At 32.0% G+C, this 24,034-nt stretch overlaps 1 protein-coding gene across 1 annotated transcript; it reads left to right on the top strand.

Annotated features, from left to right (window-relative positions):
• The first annotated feature begins 7,367 nt into the window (after positions 1-7,367).
• Positions 7,368-15,572, top strand: LOC119835828 (pickpocket protein 11-like). The gene is made up of 6 exons (XM_038360849.1): positions 7,368-7,519; positions 8,077-8,173; positions 9,663-9,772; positions 10,175-10,340; positions 15,175-15,339; positions 15,543-15,572. Exons 1-6 carry the CDS (start codon positions 7,368-7,370, stop codon positions 15,570-15,572), a joined length of 720 nt encoding a protein of 239 aa, XP_038216777.1.
• The last annotated feature ends 8,462 nt before the right edge of the window (positions 15,573-24,034 follow it).

Below are 24,034 nucleotides of genomic sequence, written 5' to 3'. Positions count from 1 at the left end.
GAAATTTCATCAATTATATTGTTTACAAAGTAACAAGCACTTGTTTGTAGGTCTTTGTTTTTATTCAATATACAGAATTGCACTCTTCTACAGTTTTATTCGTAAAAACCTAGTTACATTCGTGTAACTAGGTTTTCGGAGTTGAGTTAACACGTGTAATTATATTCAACTTTGACACAGAGGTGCCTTATCAAACAATTGGTTGTCACGTGAACAAACATAGTGAAATATATTTGACGAACTTCGTATTATGTTTTCGAACGTAGTTTTATTAATTTTAGATTAATTGTATGTCATTTATTTCACTTAGTTGACCGTTGCATTAGAAATCACTGCCAATGTGAATATAATGTATTCTCTACTAGCTTCTGCCCGCGGCTTCGTATGCGTTAAATTTGGAGTAGTTTAATACATGTTATTATATATATTAACCTTCCTCTTGAATTACTCCATCCCACAAACAAACCCATCAAAATCCGTTGTGTAGTTTACAAAATCTAAGCGTACACACAAACATACCAACATAGGGACACACGGGGGAGGCAACTTTGATTAATAATATAAAGTGATATGTATGAAACGTATAATTCCAGCAAATTTCAGTATTTATATTTTTAACCAACAATACGATATAAGAACTCATAGTATTTTTATGTAGTATTTATGCCATTATTACCTTTAAACTGAAGTATTAAGCATTCCTTTTTTATCTGTAAATAGACAGGTGTACACTGAAACAGACTAAGGATCAATAAAATCAACTAATGCATAGCCAATTGCACTGTCCATACATATATATATATATAAGGATTATTTAACAAATGTCGGTATTCGAACTACACATTACCCATACATTAAAATTGTTGCATTAATAAAATTGTTTCGTAGAACGGAAACTTTATATCTCGTATTTTTCATATAGCAGTGAGAAATAAATCTTTCCTACAATATCTCATGGTTAAATGGTGACCGAGTCTCTACTGTCAGTGTTTTTTTTTTCATTTATATCTCTTTTATATGTACTACTCTTAAGAGACTGATAATGATGTATGTGAATCATGATATATAATATAGTGCTAACACGGACGGTGTAGTTACGAATTAAAACAGGTGCTCACAAGGTTTTAAACCATTTGTATTATACGTACATTTATTTAATAAAAGCTCGTTATATAATTAAATTTATTGTCAGTGTGACTGATAGGTACATGAATATGTATGTATGAATAATCTAAAGTAGATGTACTTTGATTTGATACTATAATAGAAAACACTTCATGTGATAATGCAATTGAAACTTGTCATACTATTGACCGGAATATCATTGCGTTAAGTACAATTAAATGTATTTAACAAATAGAATCTTATGTTATTTATTGCGGTTTCAATTCTATGTTCAGCTGCCATTACCAAACATTTATGTTCTATTTACAGTAGAAGTAACTCTTCTACTTAATATAACCTCCGGTAGGCATAGTATTTATATAGAGTAGTATCACGATTAATGACCATTACTTGAAATAGAATATTCCAAAATTCAAAATTATTTATTTGTAACGAAATTACACAGTGTACTCAAACCAAAATGAACGATGACACCTTTAAAAGCTTGTTTAGCTGTGGCACAGGTGTCAACGCCCGTCTCCATTTAAGAAATATGTATAGGTAATAAATAGATAAGATTAATTAGGGCCTTGTTGCTAAGCCTTGCACCAATGGCAACAGATTCATATGAAAATATAGGTAAAGTATGTTAAAGCGACGACTTAAATAAAGATTAGATCACGAATTTTATGGCATTTATATGTTAAATAGAGTGGTAATTGTTTTTGAGTTTCTTAATACACATATAGAATCTATACTTCCGAAATAACATTATACATTTCATAAAAATTCTTAACTCATTTAGCTCTATAATACAGGTTATTAAGATACTGAAAATCCGAATTTAAGCGAATTTTTAAACAACGTTATCTTTTATGTGCAGTAGTAACTATAGATTTCGATCTCATGTTACATTTTTTTGTTAATAGTTGTACTCTAAATAAAAATTGACGTAACATTTTCTTTGTAAACCATCCAGAAGTATCGTATTCGCATAATTTATAAAACTGCAGTGTTTTAAATATTGTGAAATTTACCGTAGATCCCCATCCGATACCGTACCATATCTTTCTATGGTAATTAAAAAAAAGCACTCATTCAGTAATATTAGCAATGCGCTTAAGCTAATACTTAACTATAATATATAAGCTATAATATGAAATGTAATGTTAAGTATGTAAAATTATCGAGTAATTGATTATTTGATTTTTTTTATTGTAATGTACATTTTCTTTATATTATATTTTTACTATCTGAGATATTATAATATACGTTATTGTATTAATATTTCTATACGTATTAGAGATCGTTTCATATGAATATTGCTTTTGAATTGTTTTAAATTTGTGGAAAATAAATATTAAAGTTGATTAAAGGTCAAAGCATGACTCATATGTGAAGGTGAAATAATATTCATGCAGGGTTAAAAAATAACGTTTCACCTACACGTACAATTTTAGGCGAGGTTTATAGATTTATATAATATATCTATCCTCTTCTATGTCGCGTGAAATGAAAAGGACAGAAAGCACGATTAGTCGTAATTGCCAGTGCACCAAGTATTGAATGATTGACGAATGATCGATGCCACGTGGAATGAAATGGTTATGCTTGTACTTGACATCGAGGTGAGTTCATTGATTTTGTAATTATTAAGAGGGATGACGTATATATATCATGTGGGTTATATTTAGAGGAAAGGTGTTTTGTCTCTTCACTTAAAATTTCTAGAAGAATTTATATAAAGGTTAGATGAACTCTTTTTTCATGAGTGATTATTATGTATTGATTGTGTGAAAAACAAGACGACAATTATTTGAAAACGAAAAGGTTTATTATTATTGAAATTGTTGCCAAAGTGTTACTAGTTGAAAAAAATCCAAATAAAAACGAATAAATATTAGTTTAAAAAAAACTAAAAAACACGCTTTAACAAAAATCATATTTTGCAAATTAAAAAATGGAATAATTTTATCAAATTAGTGTATTGTCATCGGTCCTCAATAAATCTACAAAGTTTGAACGAAATCTGGCCGTTTAAAGTTGGTCAAAATCGCGCCCAAAGAAGTCGGTTACAAACAAACATACAAACATACAGGTGAAGCTAATAAAAAGCGTGTAAAAAAGGAATCGTGATTGTTTGTAATAAAATTTTAAATACATGATATATCTGTTATTACTAAAAATGTATATTGTTCGTAAATCTGTTTATAAGCATTTATATATACAGACATTAGATATAATATTTTGTTCAATGTGCCTTAATTAGTTGTAAATGTGTTTGAAGTTTGTTGTAAAATAAACGTTATCAAAGCGTATTTATTAATTTGTTTACGATACCAAATGAACAGCTGAAAAATTTAAATGTTCGTACAACTTAAACTTGAGATATCTGGAATGTTCTGAGTGGGGTTATTTTAAACTTTGCTCATACAGGTAAACACTTCAACTCGGGGTGTAGGCGATATGCGTTACTATGAAGAATGTCGAAAAACCATGAAAAAAGTCACGAGGACATATCTTATATGCGGTAAATTATAGAAATATCAAATTGTAAACTAAATATATTTTTATTGTACGCGTAACGCTATGATTTGACATTATACTCAAAATAACACTATCTGTTATTCACTCCGCTAAAAATATTATTCACGGATTGTTTTAAATTGTTGATGATATAAAACGTTTCTATATAAATTCTACATAGATTTCATTTTAGAACTATATTTTATGTCTTTTAAATTGCTTCAGAGAAAAAATACCAATGGTGACTATTTGACGATCTGATGGCCAAGGCTGTGGACCATTTGTTGCGGTAAAATTGATTCACTAATCTTTCTGTATAAAACAATAATATGTGAAGTCTTATTTTAATCTATCACGTGGAAAATATGTTTACAATTGTTATCTTCTTCAATCTCAAACATTTATTTATTCAAGTAGATTTTTTTCACTTCTTTTTGTATTAATATTCTAAAATAGATTCGTATCATGTTTTGCAAAAAATCCATACTGTTTAATTGTTACAAAAAATAGTAAATCAAATTATATTCAATCAACATTTTTAGGGAAACCATTAGAACTTAGTTTGGTAGTGATTACAAGTAAGACAAATTAATGGTTGGTTGCTTTTTAGAAAACTGACTGCGCCCCGCGGTTTCACCAGCGTAAGTTTGTATCCGGTAGGAATATCGGGATAAAAAGTTGCCTATATGTTATTCCAGTTGTCCAGCTGTCTACGTATCAAATTTCATTGCAATCGGTTCAGTAGTTTTTGCGTGAAAAAGCAACAAACATACACACATCCTTACAAACTTTCTCATTTATAATATTAGTAGGATTTCAGTCCTATAGAAGCACAGATAAATTTTTAGTAACGTGGTTGGAGTAGAAAATGCTACAACAAAATTTCAGACGACAGTATTTCGAGTATAATCTTGGAAAGTTATATGACTTGTAAAATGTTTGTCTACAAATCCTTTTTTGTGCTTGAAATTAATGATAAATAAATAAAATGAAAAAGAAATACATCTTATGATGCCAGCCTCTGAACTTGAGATCCTTTAAAACATTAAATGTGGGCCAATTCATGCGCGTTAAACCATGCTGTATTTGTTATTACTTCATGTGACTCTGTAGTAGTCAGGAAAGGAGTAAGATTATAATTGTCTTAAACCTTTCTGAACAGACATATACGTCTATAGTACCGCCTGTACAGAAAAGATTAAACGACGTTTAAACGACGAAGTTGTCGAGGTTTTATACTCAAGAGTCCTCAGTGGAATATATATATATATACCCATACTACTATATTAGATAGCTAAGTATATAAGCTTTTTCCTACTTGTCTTGTCTTATCAAAATTTGAGAAATTACGTAAAGTAAAGGTTATATTTATAAGATAAATATTTAGATGTAAAGACATGCAAAGAAGCCTACATGAATAATTGTTTTCGGCTAAATAAAAAGGTAGAGTATCTAGTAATTGGGATACGCTGCACGCCTGTCTATATTTTAATTTTATCAATGTCAGTATATAACTCTGTAGTAGGGGTATCCCCATAACCGTCCCCCACGTTACGCCCATGAAAGTATACGTTTCATGACTAAGTATTATTAATTGTTATGGTTCGAGCGTGAATGTTGTGCATGGTGCTTATGGACCGATTATAAATTCATACTGTTTCTATCATCACGCTTATTGAATTATTAATAGGTAAAAGGTGGTGTAATTACCGCAGAGCGAAAGTTCGTTTTAAAATGAAATTCTTAGTTCTTTTTCAATTGCTATTTTATATCAACTGTTTTATCGTAGTGAGTACACTATTACGTTGTATTCGAAACTCATTTTCTATCAAGTGAATTGAGCAAAAATTCTGAATGGATATCTAGATTCTATTAGGTATTTTAGAAAATATGTAAAAGGTGTGAGTATCAATAATTATTTATTTTAGTAGGAGGTTTTAGAATATTGGGGTTTAATATATACATAAGTATTAAAATTACTTCGATTTTTTTAATCCACTGGATCATCCGCTGACTTCTTGTCACTAAGAAAAATAACGTACCTACGCATCCACAAACAATTAAAGATCTTAAATAGCTAAAACGATCCAGCCATCGAGTTTCAGGGCACCTATACTTAGAAAAAATGTAACTCGAATTCTGTACTATGAATATATTTAATTGAAAATTTTGGACTCTAAAAAAGATACAAAACCCAAACTTTACCAAGTACTTAAAGTTTTTGTCTGTCTGTATGTATCTTTAAATTACATCACGCCGATCTGAACGGATTTGTGTGAATTGTAGTACACATATTTGAAGTTTTGACTCTTTAGTGAAATATGGGGTTTTTTATCAAATATGTACTGAAATAGTTAATGTTTAAACTCAATAATGCGCAGGTACCTTGCATATTTTATTAATAATATTTTGTTAGAAAGCTAACAAATTAAGATATTATAATAAAGAAATATCAAGGTTTGCAGTTTACAAAATAACATGGACATCTCAACCAATGAATCAATGTAAACAAAAGCTCAATACAACAGATAATTTTGAAGAGAAAATAAGCATTATGTTATCTCGTAGATTATTTTGTAATGAAGACGTGAAAATAATGCTTTAAAAAGACGAATACTCTCAATATCTATAGACGGGCCGTCTATAACCCACCTGATAAAATGCAGTTAGGACTATCATGCTTCTGCAGTGCCCTCCGGATGGTTTCATAGACCCTGGATACATATGATTTCTAGGCCATCATCTTAAAACGCAGCGTCATTATGGAAGCGAATGCGGGGCAGTTGCGACGGTATTCTGAGGATCATTGCTGACGATTGCGGATGTCAGGACGCCCGTCATGGGACACTTTGTGCGTACACTTGTTGCAAGCAAACGAATCGTTTATGCGTAAAGTGTCTTGTGATGGGCGTCTTGTTCTCGTTAATGTTGTTTCTACGTTAATAATTTTTTGCATTAATGTAGGCCTACACCATATTAACATTATCATTAAGTTCTATCAAATGGATCTGCACTATCCGAATAGATTTTTGAGCCCGATAGTGTCTATCGACACTAGCCAGACGCGCAAGTACGGCTGTCGTCTGTATTCCATCATTCTCATAGTCACCTGAGACAGAAGACCGATGTGTTCAGAAAATATCAAACAAGGAACGTTCTGTTCCTCTAGCTTTAGGTACGTGCATTGATGTACCATAAATTTCCTGATTTCTGTTGATATTGTACACAATATTTTTATTGATTCCACCAGGTATTTGAAACTGTAACCGCATTCAGAATTCAACATTCTGTAGTCGAACATGCTAACCACTACACCAACGAAGCAGTCATGTGCGACTAATTTGCTCATATTATGAAGAAGCTTAGGTTTGTTAATTTGTTTGAGGTAATCTTGATAAATACTGAAATAGTAGGTACCTTTAACCAGTAGCAAAATAATAGAGCGGAAGTGGGCACGGGTCAAGAAGTTGATTTAGAATTGTATATTATAGGTTTGTATATATTTTATTGTATATCGAAATAAAAAAATCAGGCTCTCAGTCTATCAATTACAAAAAAAAGTTTCTATTGTTTTATTTATCATATAAAGTAATATGGAACAACCAGCAAGCCCGCGCTTGGCTATCAATTCGATCTACAAGTTATAATTACTGTCCGTACCTGCTTCAATGATATATCACACCTATTTTTCATTGTGAGTGGACATATTGACGGTTAACGTCCATTTGCCCTTTGGAATGGCTCAAAAGGCCCACATCAAGGTAAAACCTGCGGGAAAGAAGCTAACTATAAAGGAGAATGTAAATAGTAAATTTGTGGATTTTTGCAAGCGCACAGATTTGCATGGCTTTAAGTATATCGTCATGGAAGATTTGAGTAGAATGGAAAGGTGCGTATTCTATTTATAATTATACAAAATTAATAATGCACAATATTGAATTTTTGTCAATTCTGACGATTATAATACCAACGCGGCGGACTAGAACCGCGCATGAACATTTGATGACATATGAGGGAGTCTTCTGCAAATGGATTGACAAAGAGATCAGGGATTAAGACAAGCTTTATGAGGGGAATAGAGGAAAGGAAGTAAAAGGGTAAGGATGAGGATACGGCAGATTTTCTGTGGTTGTGTGGTGCAGGCTAGCCCACTGAAGATTGGCGCGAATACTAGCGTGCGGATGCTTGTGTTGATGTTGTTATCCCTAATTCCTTAAAAGCAGGTAACACATTTGCAGAGCCTTATCTCTGTAAAAGTTCATGGGCGCTGGTCGAATGGCACCAGATGAACCACCGGCTCGGTTGCTCGTTCCAATATATAAAAAAAAGATAAAAGCGATTCTAGTAATCAACTTAATAATATTCTCGCAACCAGGGGGAGTTTTTTTGATAATGTTAATTAAGCAAAATTCAGTTTAATTTATATACATTTCACGTTACTTTTAGGATTTGTTGGGCATTAGCAGTCTGCATCAGTATTGGATTTGCAATATATTTTGTTATAACCGCCTACAAGTGGTACGATCGGAATCCTATAGTTACGGTAAGTAACATTAAAAGGTACCTATACCATTTGTCGTGGAAGGCTTAAATGCTATTATATCATTACACTATGACTCATAGATGCAAACGCGTGTGAAATTGCGGGCTACAGCTAGCGTGTGGATAATAGTATCCTTTATATTGAAAATTAACGTAGACGAGGGGAGGAGAGAATGGATTCTTCATATACTTTTTATTCAAAGTGCATATAAACACTGATCTATTTTCTTTACGGACAAGTAGGTGATCAGCTTTCCGTATCTTGTCAGATCGATATTTTTTTTTCTCAATCGGGAATCTAACTCGGGACCCCTCAGTTGTACGCTCTCGATTAATCACAGTACCAAGAAGTCGGTAAAACCAAAATCGTTACCCATAGCACAGATAATATAATATTGTACTGTTTAATAATGAAAATAACAATGCGAATTAAATGGAATATACTACTCATAGTACCACATTTAGCAAATTACCTATAAACTATGACCTTTGTACATTTCAAATACTCATTCAGCATCCGCAAACATAAATCGCTAATCCACTTCAAACACAATATTGAATACGCGATATTTTGAAGTGCCGTTGTATATATAGCATAAGTACACACAACAGCAATAGATTCCAACTAAATTGCTAGCGAAGTGCTCTTAAAACAGAAACAGTAATGATTCAAATAGTGGTTAAATCGAAATCCTCAGTTCATATTGCACTTATATGGACTTTGTTTCGGTAATTGGTTACCAAAATATTGGCCGAGTGGCCACACACGGGATTGCGTCGAACAATTCGATGTTTCCACGAATGATAGAAGTTCAAAGGTTATTTATCGAAATATGCATAGAATTTTCCGTTTGTTACCAGCTGCTGGTATAGCGTGGACAGTGGTAATTGACTTAGGGTATTGGTTGTTCTATGTTTCGTTATTATTTTATATAGACCATTGTTGGTGGGGTAAAAAATCAATAGAAATAGGAACTCAACATAAAATTGTACACACTTTTTTTAAGATGTGTTAAAGTTGTCATTATGGCTTGGGCTATAGAATTAAAAAAACAAAAATAAATAAATGCAATTAATGATAAATTACAGCAGAGTTAACCTTTTTTTGTAATCATCATCACATCTGTTCATAAATGCTCACTAGCCGGGCTACGGGCCTCCTATGTGGCCTCAGGCCATAATCCCCCACGCTGTCCAAGTACGGGTTGATAGATGTTACACGTCATCGAACTTTTAAATTTAAGTTCGTGGTCTTCACCAGTGAGCCCCCACTGCGTCTTACCCTTTTTGTTTGGACAAGTTAGTGTTAATTTCAACGCTCTACGCAATATCTAATCGACTTCAAAAAATGAGGCGGTTCTCAATTCGGCTGGTATATATATGTTTTAATCTAGTATATCTTAGTAGCAACTAAGCATACCTTTCAATACGACATTCAAAATAAAACATTTTTCTTCCAATAATTTTATCTATAAAACGTTATATAACAGGTTATAGAAAGCACACAGGGTCCCATATGGGAAGTGCCATTTCCAGCTGTTACTATTTGCAGCTTAAATTTCATATCGCTAGCGGCAGCGAAGAAATGGTCCGATAATTTGTAAGTATACACCGTAGGTATATGTATAAGTAGGTATTGTATTGAAATATCAATTAGAAATTAATAATCTCGTATTCGTAGCACTTAAACATTTGTTGAGCAATTCATCACTAATGTTACTGACAACTTTAAAACATGTTGACGCTTTTCAGGCGATAATATTTCAGCATACGTTATCAACTTTGAAATACGTCATGTTGCCAGTAGCATGTTGAAAGCTCCTCAGCATTTTGTATAATTTTTTTCCAAAATGTTTACCATGTTACGTGGCTTTAATCAAAACAAATGATTCCATTTCTAATTACAACAAATGTTTCTATTACGTAATTAATCCCAATACTGTATCTCAAAAGCGAAATATCGCTATTTCATATTATTCATATTTATTATTGTGTATTTTAGATCGTTACCAGTCAACAAAACGAGGGCATATGTATTTGAAACGATTAAACTGGCACCGCTACTGTTTATGCCTTCAACAGCAAGTAATGAGCAAATAGATAAATTACAGGCGCTGCAAGACATTTTGGATTACAACAGTATATCTGTAAAATCGTTTTTTACAGAGGTACGTTAATATTTCTCTCTACAAATCTCATTTTTATCCATCATCCCATATTTCCATTGCGGACCTCGTATGAGCGTTAGGACCATAATCGGCTACACTGGCTAAGTGCGAGTTTGCAGATTATTATAGACATTTTTATTTTATTTAATTAAAAACGAAAAATTTGAACGTGTGTGTGGATGTGTCATTTAGTAATAAAATTACCTAAGAAATACAGTTATTAATGTTGATAGAAAGCTCAGATGTATTAAGAGATTACCTATTTACTGGGTTTTCTAACCAAATCTGAGAGGACTTAATTATTTTTTTATGAATCATAATCTCGTTTCCACGAAGAATACACCTATTTGTTTATAAAACTAGCATACAGAAACTTCTATATACAACTGAAGCTTTAAATAAAAGTCTTTTCCCGATTTAAAAAAAGGAAAGGTTCTTAATTCAATGTTAACTATTTGTTGTTGCTCTGTCAGAAATTTAAACTGGCTGAATCGATTTTGATAATACTTTTTTCATTGAATGCTGATATCTTTCGTGCGGTTCTTATTAAATTTGCCATAGTACTGATAAATCGAAGGAGGTTCAGTTTTTTGCTATAAATAATTAATACAGGATAAGAGTTTAGTGAAAGGTGCGTTAGTTAGTTATTTTCTAAAATCTATTATGAAATAGTACAGGGCTCACATTGTTACTTCCACGTACAAATATAGTATTTGATTTGAAAGCGGATTTACGGATTAGTGAATCGCTTTGTAAATTGGCAGTATAGCTCAATATTGCAATACGAGTGCAGGGATAATCGTATACACAAAATATAATTTGTAATGGATCGTTATTAAAATCGGATGCTCTGAATAACGAATAATTAAAACGTTCTATTATTTTGTTTCATATAAGTGAATAATAACGTCATAGAGATTTGACCAAACAACAGATGATTCAAAAAGGGATAGTCTATGATTATACTATATTTTAACTAAGAATGGTATTTTGTTTTATTATAACGTATTAACATCTGATGAATTCTTTATTAATTCTTTTTAGATCTGATTTTGATGAAAATAGTGATTGCCTTTTTATTTAAATAGCACAAAGATTGCAGACATTTGTGCGCGGTTCTTGTATCGCCATATTTCAAATTGTAGAAATTTTCCATAAAACTGCCAAACCAAGGTCTTTATTCCCACACAACTTGCCGGTAGATTTCCAATGTCAATAAAATAATGAAAATATATTCCAATTGGCAGCCCCATTCAAATATTTCTACCCTAATGGCCAATTAAATAAGTTTTTCATATAATGTTATGATTATTTGTACTTTGTATAGCTCTCAATGGAGTGTTGGATGTTTATATACCAGACGATAAGTCAAATTACGAAAACATATTTGAAAAACTCTTAAATTGGATATTAGAGACAGTACCAGCAACTAACAAAATTGTCTTTAGTGGGGTGTGCCTACCGCATTATTTATAAATCCAACTACTATCAATAATTAATAAAAACATTGTGATATTATAATAATATAAAAACAACAAAAACATAACTTTCAGTTGTCACCAACCATTTCGTGCGATAATTTAATAGAGCGATGCATGTGGAAGAACACAATGTACAGATGCGAACAGTTGTTTCAACACATCTTCTCGACAGTTGGCCTCTGTTGCGCCTTCAACTATTACGCAGTTGATATCAGTTTGACCAGCGAGTAAGTATTCTTGTGTTGGCTTATTTGATCGCTAATGGAGCACCTGAAACGCCACTTATATATGCAATTAGCTGTTCACCCTGGCTTCGCCCAAGGCCATATATAGAGGCCATAGTCATTTATTATTATCTTAATATCATTTTATTACAATCCATCGAATGTTACCAAATTTCGAAATCATTTTTCAATAATTCAAACTTCACAAAATACTTTTTTGGTACCTTAATCTTATTTAAAAACATCTTTCTAACGGCCTTTACCTTACCTCACAAGAAGAATATTAAAAAGCACACGCTACGAATTGAGAAACTTTCCTTTTGGGAAAGTTGGTTAAAAAATATTGAGACTTCTTTAAAGATTACACCCATTATTCTAATAATAAAATAAAGCTGGGCGTAGTTTATATTCTTACAGGCAACTATTACAATATAAAACATTTTCTATCATAAGCTGCTTATACCAATTAGTAAGATCTTAGCACAATATTCTATTTATGTTAGATTTTTCAATATTAACAACATTATTTTCTGTAAAAGTGTACACCTACATCTCTAGTGGAGGGGTATAATTCCATATACTAAAATGGAATCAAATTACAACAGTTTCCTATTAAACATAAAATGCATTGCGCCAAAAATCTCACGCATATTCGAATAACGTCCAGTCTCCTTGTTTTTGGGAAAAAAAGGTCACCGCGATGTGGACACAGTGAGAAATCCACAATGTGAGAATGCACTTGCATATTCATGGCACTTCTTCATTGCCACAATAGGTCGAATCCCAGTCAAAAGCATGTCAGCCACGTCACGAATTTTGTTGTGTGGTTTTTCTATGCCTTTTTGCCAGTGCCCGAACGCATCATAAGCATTTTAATTAGAGCTAGTACACACTTAACTACATAGTGTAAAGCTAAGTCGCTTCCCGCGTAACTTTTGTTGTGTTTTTATGTTACTTCATAAATTCTTACTGGGTGAACCGATTCTATGATTCTTTTTGTATCTGGTGCCTTCGATGTGGTCTAGTCTACTACATTTGAATGTGGTTTAGTTTTTTTTAATGATTATTTAATACGATATTGTAGGTTGATATAAAGACAAGGACTTCTTCTTATCATTCTCATTATACTTGGTACGAGTCCTTGCCTAATAAATCTTCAACACAGCATAATAAAAATAAAGAATTACCGATACCGGTTCAGCTGTTTACGTGTAATGTCGGTACCAACTTCATTTACTATATCCTATATAAATATATCTTCTTTTCGCCTGCGGTTTCGTTTACATAGTCAAAGGAAAAGATTTCTGAAGAGTCCCCCGGTTTAACCGGCACAATTACCGACCCCATGAGATTTCTGGAAATAAAACTATCCTATGCCTTTTCCAAATCTTGTACTATCTCTGTACCAAATATCATCTAAATCGGTTCAATAGCTTAGGCGTGAAGAAGACACAGACGGATAGACAGACTTTCGCATTCATATTTGTAGGAATATTAATTATTATCATAAGCCAAAAATTATCAGTATTATTAAATCCTATTTTGCTTTATTTATTGTTGCATTCCTGATAAAACGATAACATTGACGTATTTCAAAAAAGTACATTTCAACAAGTTTATTGTTTTTTTAGTTATTCCACACATTCATATTTATTATGGACAAAATAAATAATATAAATGAAGTAGAATTTAGCTCGTAAATGTTCTATCAACATATAAATAATTAACTATTCTATACAAAGCGATTTGGACTACTGGATCTAGCAAATTGTTTACTGACAATCAGTTTAGTTTGAATTTTAATTTTATAAAGCAATAATTTAAAATCAATTGCTGTTTGTTTATCTTGCCGAAACACTTGACTGATTTCTAAAAATATTGATGGAGGTTAGGGGAAGGTTTTAAAGACAATATATATAAATATTAATCAAAAACCGATTTACCCCGCAAAAGTTATGAGGAAACAAACACAAAAATACTGGCGACTCGGTAACCTCCCCATCATAGTATTTACTTGTGTTTGATTTTATGCGAGTATTATACATTTATAAAATAAAAGACTTTTTGACGGATTTTAAACGCGATTTATTCATTATATTATTAACCTGACTTACTACTTAATAACATAATGAATAAATCGCGTTTAAAATCCGTCAAAAAGTCTTTAATTTTTAAACCTCCCCATCAATACAATATTTGCGTAATTGTTGTAATGCCATATATAATGCGCATTTCAGTTAATTATTATAGTTTTATGCCATATTATTAATAATTGAAGTTGATAGTAAATTAGTAATTAAATGCTTGCTTTAAACTTTGATTGTTTATGTATTAAAACGGAATTTTAATAATTATAGTATAGATATTTCAAGATTGCACATTTGTGTTTTGTTTTTTGCTAACGTACATAGAACTTTCTCCATACAGTCCATTAAAAAGATATGTATTTTTCTGTGCAGCCAGTGTCTTTAATACGTACGCCAAAAAGGTTTTATATTTCCCATTCTGTATAATAATTAATAAGCTTATTTAGATTATCGAATGTTTATTCAATAGTAATTCAGAGTTGTTACACATGCCGACTCCGCGTCGAGTTGCATCTTGTGGGTATCAGACAGCTCTCACCGTTATACTGAAAACCGACCCAAATGATTACTTCAGTACTATAACTGCCTCACAAGGGACTTTGGTGAGTTTATTCTTTAATGTTTTAGACTGGTTTCTTAACAATCGATAAACAAATTGTTAAAAAGGTTTCAATAACATCTCTTGAGGGATTCCAAAGTGCTTTAGACACTTAAATAGGTAGAAAACTCATGGCACATGCATTCGTGCTTTTTTTATTTATTGGTGTTTTATTATGTAAAAGTACGCCTTTATCACGTTCAATGCCTGATCCTGGATAAATTTGGATCTCAATCCCCAGTACTTCTCGATTTATTCGATAACAATGTGGTTTTCAACCAATCCTATTGAAACCATAGAAACATAAATTCTTGATATAATTATTCTAAATAAGTACTGTAAATTTTTACCCCTTACCATATATAGACAAATTAAGACTACAATATCACTAATTGGTAACATCGCTATATAAATCGGATGAAAAGTATTTTTCTGTACTGGCAGGTTTTTATAGAGAACGCATACAATCACCCGGATTTAGACTCGTCGCTTCGAGTGATCAATCCTGCTGAAGAGGTTATGATAGCGATCTCCCCAGAGTCAACTTACAGCACCCCGGGCATAAGGACATTTAACCCGAGCAAGCGGAAATGTTATTATAAAGATGAGGTTAGTTAAAAAACATGAATCCTACTATATTAAAACTCCATATATGCTTCAATTTATGTTTTGTATTTACCCTATCGTAACAGGCCCAAACATCAGCCAGTTAAATCATTCGTTTTTTATATTAAATCATGTATTTCCCAAAGCTATCGGTTACAATTGCAAGAAGTATATAATGAAAATTGAGAGTATACGTCCTCTGCTAGGAGCCAGGCAGTTTGACATTTTTGCAGTAGCATTAATTAAAAACCATATTTGACTATATATCTCGATAAATTAATAGAGACTATACTCTTAATAAATAAATCCAAAAGCAGTGGTGGCTTAGTCGTGAGAACCTCGGACTTCAAAATCGATAAGTCGGGGTTCGAGGCCAAGAAATAAAATGCTTAAACGGTGAAGTAAAACATCGTGAGGAAACCGGCATGTCCAAGAATCAAAAGTTAGACGACATGTGATAACTGCCAACCCGCACTTGGTCAGCGTGATGGATTATGGCCCGCACCCTCGTAGGAGGCCTGTGTCCTAGCAGTGAGAACATATATGGGCTGATGATGATGATACTCTTAATAAATGGCTTATGTAGTTAGCAGTGACTATATACTTAGTCCAGATAGAGCTTGTTTAATGTAGATTTAAGTTTCCTAATTACTTGTATAACATTAATGGTATTTGTTCGGTCATTTAATTATTGCTTATGCTATTTCTTGTGGTTGGCGTGTTTAAATTACTGCTTCGGTATCAGTGAGTGTTATCAATAATTAGATAACAATTAGTTTTAAATGTTCTTATCACACACAGATCGTTTGATTATAGATCAATAATGTTTTGGTACAAAAATATTATAATTTTATAGAAAATAACATTCTATCGTATAAGTGAAGAATCAATTTACCCACTTGTTAGTGAAGTATGTGCTGATTATTTTTGTTATTTTAAAATAAAGTAAAGGTCCGTCGGTTCCCGGCCGAGGTAGAGGACGGTTATGATTTTCCCTATTTATTTTTATGTTATTTTTGCACTTTCTTTATTGAAGCGACTTAATTAATTTCAGTTTGAGAAATCTTACATTAGTGTTTTTAACTATATCACTAAAATATTTATAAAATAACGGTAAACAAAACAAGAAAAAGTATTATGGTTCATCAAAAATAAATATTATACAAATAATACGTATATTATTTATCATCCAATAATCAAAGCATTCATAAGCTGTGTGTCCATTTTGGAATTTATGATAATTCTTCGCTTTGATAATAACTTATATGAATTTTTATTATAGGTCTTTTAATTTTTATTGTAATGTCTGCGTTTATAATTTTGCATTAGGTGCTATAGATATGTTTAGAGTGAAATAGACATTCCATAATTCAGTGTGAGGATAAGTTCACATACAATTATGAGCTTGTCATAGCTACTGATACAGTTCAGACTTCAGAGAAGACACGTGTACGCATCTATAGATATCATAATATATATATATAACACCTGGTAATGGTATTATATGTTTCTTTAAAATTGATTTTTATTTGAGTATAACATTGTACATTGTTTTCATTGGCTCTGTATCTTTGTTTGACCGACTCTTTTATACTCGATTTAGACATATTTTAAACGGGCAGATTTTATTCCAACTTAGCACATCTATCAAGGATCGGTGATAATCCATAATTTCATGCGTTTATCTTATTTTCCTGATTATGATCGCCAGGGTTAATTAATTTCCTTATGTCTGTATAAAAATAAATGAGAATATTTAGTTTATTCTATAATTAATGCGTTATCTTTAGTTTTTTTTTTAACTTGATTTATTATCATTCATAAATGTTTCAGAAAAGAAAAAAAATCCTTCAATTTTAAGCACTGTCTTTTTATCTATCCATAGTGGTGAAGAGTTTATGAAAAAAAAACCTATGGAGACAACATTAGGGTCTATGATATATCCATTGAATTTATAAGCGAGTTCTTTATCAGTGGATTACGATATAACATGATATGGAAATAGCGAATTTACTAGCGAATATTCAGTTTATTGTGAGCACAATAGGGCCATTATAATATTTAGAATATATGCTATAATGCGAAGTCATGTAAGTATGGATGGATGTACGAATTTGTTATATTTTATGCGAAAACAACCTATAGTATCTGTATGAAATTTGATACAATAGATGACAGTCCGGATTAACACTAAGGCTACTTTTTGCCCGGGGTACTTAGTAGAAGTGTATATTTGGAAACCTTAACTTCTTTCTTTACTTTTATCGCGATCAATAATAAGATGAAGCATTAAATAAAACAGTTTTCTTAAAGTGAGTATGCAAGCACAGACATTCAAACATTATATACAGTAAAACATTCACGTCAAAAACATCGATAACTCATGGAAAAATTTATAGCACAATCAAACGATAAACAATATTTATAGACCCATTAATGCCTATTTGTAATATTTATTCATTATTCCTTTCAACCGCCGATTCCAAAATATTATTGCTACTAACCACAGTGAAATATCTTATATTAGTTCATATTAACCTCATTTAAAAAACCTTTTCAACGCTACCTCGACCGTCCGTAACGTTTTTTCAATTTAATTGTGTCAAAGGCTAGCAATAATGAATGTCGAATAAATCAATGTAAAATTTTTAAAAATTAATAAAACCACAAACCTTTATTTCACTGTGAAAAATGTTACCCACAATAACCGCACAGCTGATCCTAAATTTAGTGCTTATATCAACAAGGAAGTTTAATAAAAGTAAATTCGTAATCGTTTTATCTAACGTAAACATAAATGTAAGAGTTCAATTTCAACATTATAACCCCAACTTTACCTCAGGCTGGGATGGGATAGGGGGCGATTTTATTCTTCTCCTCTTTCATGCATGCTCTGCATTTTGTACAAATCAAACGTAGCTTGTGTAAAAATTCTTGAAAATTGAAGGTAGCATGCCGTTATGTCCTTTTTCTATAATTTTGACAGCTTTGAACTAATATCATGTATGATATGAATTTTATCGTAAACACTAGGATCATCATAGGCATCAATTAAATAACAATAGATAAGAAGAAAGCAATCTAAATGTGAATCATTTGCTATCAGTCGTGATAATATTATAGTTTTCGGTAAGGGTTTGATAATTTATGAATTTCAGTTTTAAAATTTTGTGACATACCATTGTAATTAAATATATTTAAATTACAACACTACGGACTACTTCATTTTTATTATTTACTAATATTATAAACGCGAAAGTAATTCTTTCAGTCTGGCTGTCTCTTTGTCACGCTTGAACCATTGAACCGATTGATGTGGAATGGGACTTGATGCAAGGATACCCTCAGTGGTTAAGTGACAAAGAGACAGAGAGACCGATTCATTCCGCGATTTTATAGATGAAATTTTCAATATGTCGTTTCTGTAACATTATTAATTGGTTTATCAATATGTAACAAATTATTTCAGGATTTAGGGTATGTAAAATGTAATTGTTCCATATTGGTAAAATATTAAAAAAACCCTATACTAGATAATGGTTAAAAGGTTAAATGAGAAATACCTTATATATTTGTTTTCATCAACGAGTCATATAAAGACATTTACAAAAATGACCTGTCGCGTTATTTTTAGTTTTCGTGCGTATTAACATAATCCTTTTGTTCTTTTATAAGATACACTATCAACTCTTGCGCATATAAAACCGGCCAATCACGTGCGATTATCCTTTGTGCGTATTTAAATTCACAATATCTATACGGTATTGACGCAATTTGTAGTGATAATACAAATATCTCGGATACCATCAAATCACTCTTATCTCGATTTAATTCAATTAGCAAAAAGTATGTAAATATCCCAATTGTTTCATTTATTTATGTGTTTTGTAGCAGAATATCGGATAAGGCACTGTCATTGAAATGAAACGTGAGTCATGCGTGCGTAACTGGGAACTGACAGTAATTCAGTTCTATCTAGAAATGTATTCTATGACACGAAGTCTATCTTAGTGTTGAATATACGAGCCAAGTTGAAACAATTCTTTCAGCCATTTTCATAGATTCGACTATTGCAGTGTCTTAATATTTTGAAGTTAAAGGTTATCGCGAAGTCTTAAAGCAGTGCAAATTCCAGTGTAAGAAAGAGACAGAACTGTACGAGTGGCCTATCGCTATCACTTTAAAATCATTAAAAATAAATAAGATCTTGTGTGATAATTAAAAAAAAATCTTTATATACATCAGTCTTCGTCAGGAACCGAAATGAGGAGACAATGTTGCTACTCCATCTCCATATATATACGTCTTCATATATACTCACTTTTATATACGACACGAAAACGCAAATCCAAATCTGTATGCCATTTATTTCATTTATTTATTTACTAGCTCCGCCCCGCAGTTTATTATTATATGTTATTCCAGTTGTCCAGCTGTCTACGTATCAAATTTCATTGCAATCGATTCAGTAGTTTTTGCGTGAAAGAGCTACAAACTCAAACACATCCTTACAAACTTTCGCATTTATAATATTAGAAGGATTTAACGAATATTTGCTCGCAAGTAAGTGTCCTGAATAACATCAATGCAATGGTAATGCTAAGCGAATATTGTCAATCGAGGTTAAGTCGTGAATATATATTCACATAATGCCTAAGCATAAAACCAGTTGTGCAGCGCGGACTCTGAAATAGAATCCCTAAGGGTACAGTATCCAAAAGGGACTCCCATTACTAAGACTTCACTCTCCGTTTGTCACTAGACTGTATCTCATAATTGATGACATAAATGTTGTTTCCAATAACTAAGTATTTTTTTCAATAGTTTCCGTATTGATAAATATATCGGCGCTTCCTGGGGGGCGAAGTCCCCACCGCCCAGCCGATCCGCGCCATTACATAAACCATTTCCAATTAGGAACCTATATAAAAAGTTGATACCGCATACGTATGGTTTCTTACCTTGAGAATGCTCACATAATTATTGCTTTCTATTGAACATTTAATGTAATAAATACTCGTAGTCGACTTTTGTATAAAAATCCCTACTAATTTGTGACTCTGTGATTTATGAGTCGATGAACAAGGAATAACGAGCCACAAAATTTTCCAGGTACACATAGGTGATTTCGTACATTACTCTTTCCACAATTGCAAGTCTTTACAAAAAATGGAGAATATTGAAGCTAATTGCGAGTGTACCCCATTCTATTTTCCAATCAAAGGTAAGTTCGATTCGTAACAAGTTATCATGTACTGAACACATGCAAAAAAGTTTTCTAAATCTCACTATAATCGACAAAATTAATATTTATTATAAACACGATAGTTTGTAATAATGTTAGTAGGTATGTATGCTTACTTTTCACGCAAAAACGTGAAATGATTATAACCATATACGTTGGATAAACTTAATTATATAAAATAATATAGCTAATGATATACAAACTTAAGTCTTCTGTGTCCTGCCAGACCGAGACATTTTTTATTGCGTATCTCGACCAGGAATCGAACCCAGGTCCCCTCGGTTCTTTACTGTACCAAGTAGGCGTTCAAATTCAAATTAGTGGATTCGTTATTCTTGTTATCTTGAAAAAAGCGCTACAAAAGGTTTTTTTTTTCTCCTAATAAATGAGTAATAAAAAAAAGTATTTTTCATTTAATTTATTTAATTTCAAGTAACACAGACTCATTCTGCTAGTAAGTAATTCTTACTAGCAAAATGAGTGAGAATGACTTACTAGCAAAAGGATTAATATCCTTAAAAACTTTTTTTCTTAAAAATTATGAGAATACAAAAATAATAATCCTCTTTAATTTTACACATAAGACAGAGGATTTATTAACAACGATTGCTCATGACTTTTACATACAAAAAATGGGTTTTGAATAACCGACACATTAATTTTAATATGTAACACTGAAAATAACTACGGAAGATGCAACGCAACGCGATATCATCTTGCGCACTTGTTTAGACACTTCGCAATATATCTCGTAACGATCTTCTCAATAGATTTTGCTTTTTGTGAGCGATAATATGTTATCGGTATTGATTTGAGGAAATACGTACAGTAGTACTATCTTCGCTAATACGAAGGCTATCGAATATATCACAACAGATTTATCCAGATAACTGGATATTAATAGCGACGTTTTTCTAGAATATTCTAAGCGATCTGTTCATTATTTCAGTTTATCAAAATTTGAACATTTAAAAAACAATTCTTTGCAGTATTAATCTGAATCTACTGATGTATGTAAACTTTCTATAAATCGTAAAATAATCACTACATTATTTATTTCTTTCTCAGATAATACTCGAAGCATAAGGCAGAACCCATTTTGAATGTATTAATAAAGCTGTTATAAAAATTCTATTTTACAGAAAAGATGCGAGCTTGCAACTTTTACGACATGCGTTGTATTCGTCAAATTACAGGTAAAACAACGATATCAAACAAAAGAAACGATTAATTATCAAAGAGGAAGCGATGGAGGCGGTTGATATTAATTATCGAAGCGTGAAAAACACGTCAATAACATTACTGTGAATTTGAGTCTCAATTCAAAATTTATTTCCTAAAAAAAGTTTAATATGTGTAGTTTTATAATTTCGATATATTTTATTCTGTAGATCTTAATAGAGTTTAATTAAATTCCCTTTAGTGGGAAAAGGCTCCATAAACAAACATTGGTAGCTGTATTTTGCGCCAAATGCAATACCGTTGACTGCAAAGCCATAATTAAGCATTTCGTATTCAAATAGAGGGATATATTTAATGGAAACTAGGTTGTTTCGTATTAGGTATGAATCGATTCTAGCTATATTAAAGGATGTGAAAGCTTCGTATATTAGAAAGTATTGTTAAATGTTGAATTATTTATCAAACGTGTTTGTTTTTCAATTTATCTATAGATTTACATACTGGGTATTGAGATTTACATAGTAGTACTCGCATGCTACTTTTTCACGGTGGCCTTCTGTGGGATGTGGTGTCTTGGCCGGTGCGAGCTGGCCCGATTCTTACCGAAGTTTGTTCGTGTTCGGAGTTCTGAATTAGTTATATCCATTCTTCGTATGAATCACCGTACCGAATTAAATTTTTTCGATGGTTATCTCTTGGGAAATTATGAAATAGCTTAGTCATTCGGTGTGAAACTCTAACTTGTTTGAAGTACACGTGAAAACTTGGTCCGTCTTCACACAGTTGAAAATATGGGTAAAGCTGTCTATAACGATGATTTAGTTAAGATAAACTCTTTCGATTTCATTCTCTAAAACATTTAATTCTGACGTGAGGTCGGTAGATATTGATGAAGAGTTTTAACATACGTTTGGAAATCAAATTTTCAGACAATCAGTCGGAAGGAATTGGTTTATCTCTAAAGAGTTCTATAGAATGCCTACCAGAGTGTGAACATTTTGACTATCCGTTGGAGACGGCGTTTGGTGAAATGAGTAACAACGTACCGCTCGGTGGACTAACATTTTTGTATGTAGTCAAATTATTATTTATTTTTTTTAATTATTTATAATAACTTGTTGCACAACCTAAGATAGAAACAACGAGAAATCAATAAACAGAACATTAGAGCCATATTTTGTACAAGAGGCTAATTGCCAGAGCAATATCTGTTTTAAATTAATTTTGAATGTTATTATAGTTCGGTGTTAGCTTTGCAATTCTGTTCTATAAAATTTACAACGAAACCGAATGAAGCCGATGAAAAAGGTAAGCGAATACAAATACCTACTTAAGTCTCATTACAGAGGTTGGAATTATATTTTTGTTCAGTCACTCACTCAGACTGAGTGGTATAGAGGCAGTGCTTCTTTTCCACTCTTCCACGTTTTTTAAAGTCTATCTGAAATGTTTATTTATCATGTATTTTTCTACAAGGTCTCAGATTATTATGGAAAATGCGTATTTGCATTACACTAAAGAATTTCTCAGAAGCTTTCCTATAGTAATCTGATCTCCATATGTAACTGAATCGATGCGAACCTAGTATTTTATCTAGAATTAGTTATTGCTGCTTATTTTTATTTGTATTTTTCTGGTCGGGGTTCGATACCGGGCGAGCATACAGGAAATAAATTGATTTTTCAATTTATCTGCACATGTGGATAACATCGCCACTGCTTAAAAACGGTGAAGGAAAACATCGTGAGGAAACCGGCATGTCCAAGAATCAAAAGTTCGACGACATGTGACATCTGCCAACCCGCACTTGGCCAGCGTGGTGGATTATGGCCTGAACCCTCCAGCTCCAGCAGTGGGAACATATATGGGCTGACGATGATGATGATAATGTTTTGGTTGGTTAATAAAAGTTGTATTTATTTCAGTGAAAACATTGACCTGGAAAATAAATCAGTTTTGAATGTGTTCTTTAATGACTTAGTCTCTACGAGATATAGACGGGATGTTAACTTCAATTGGCAGAATTTACTCGGTAAGGGTTTCTATACTAGATGTTTAATTATAATCAAATATATTTTAATAATAATCATCAAATAATCATTAAATCATTAATTTTTGAAGTGTTGTTCTTAAATTGGCTTACATTAAAGCAAAAGAAATTGCAAAAAATTGGTTACCTATCCAATTTATGATCGTGTCAACTGCGACTTTCTAGTTAAATAGCGTTATATGGTGCTGTCGGGAGGTCTTACACTCTCTCAATGGTCGTAT

This window comes from Zerene cesonia, chromosome Z (genome assembly GCF_012273895.1).
Source record: "Zerene cesonia ecotype Mississippi chromosome Z, Zerene_cesonia_1.1, whole genome shotgun sequence".
NCBI lineage: Eukaryota > Metazoa > Arthropoda > Insecta > Lepidoptera > Pieridae > Zerene > Zerene cesonia.
The sequence above is the reverse complement of the archived record's forward strand: the minus strand, read 5'-3'. Positions and strand labels throughout refer to the sequence as shown.

What these genes read in the sequence shown, in the direction of transcription:
- LOC119835828 (XM_038360849.1), top strand. Translation starts at nt 7,368, where the DNA reads ATGGCTCAAAAGGCCCACATCAAGGTAAAACCTGCGGGAAAGAAGCTA. An exon ending in AAGAAATGGTCCGATAATTT is followed by an intron (nt 9,773 to 10,174) that starts GTAAGTATACAC and finishes TGTGTATTTTAG; the next exon opens with ATCGTTACCAGTCAACAAAA. An exon ending in TAAAATCGTTTTTTACAGAG is followed by an intron (nt 10,341 to 15,174) that starts GTACGTTAATAT and finishes CTGTACTGGCAG; the next exon opens with GTTTTTATAGAGAACGCATA.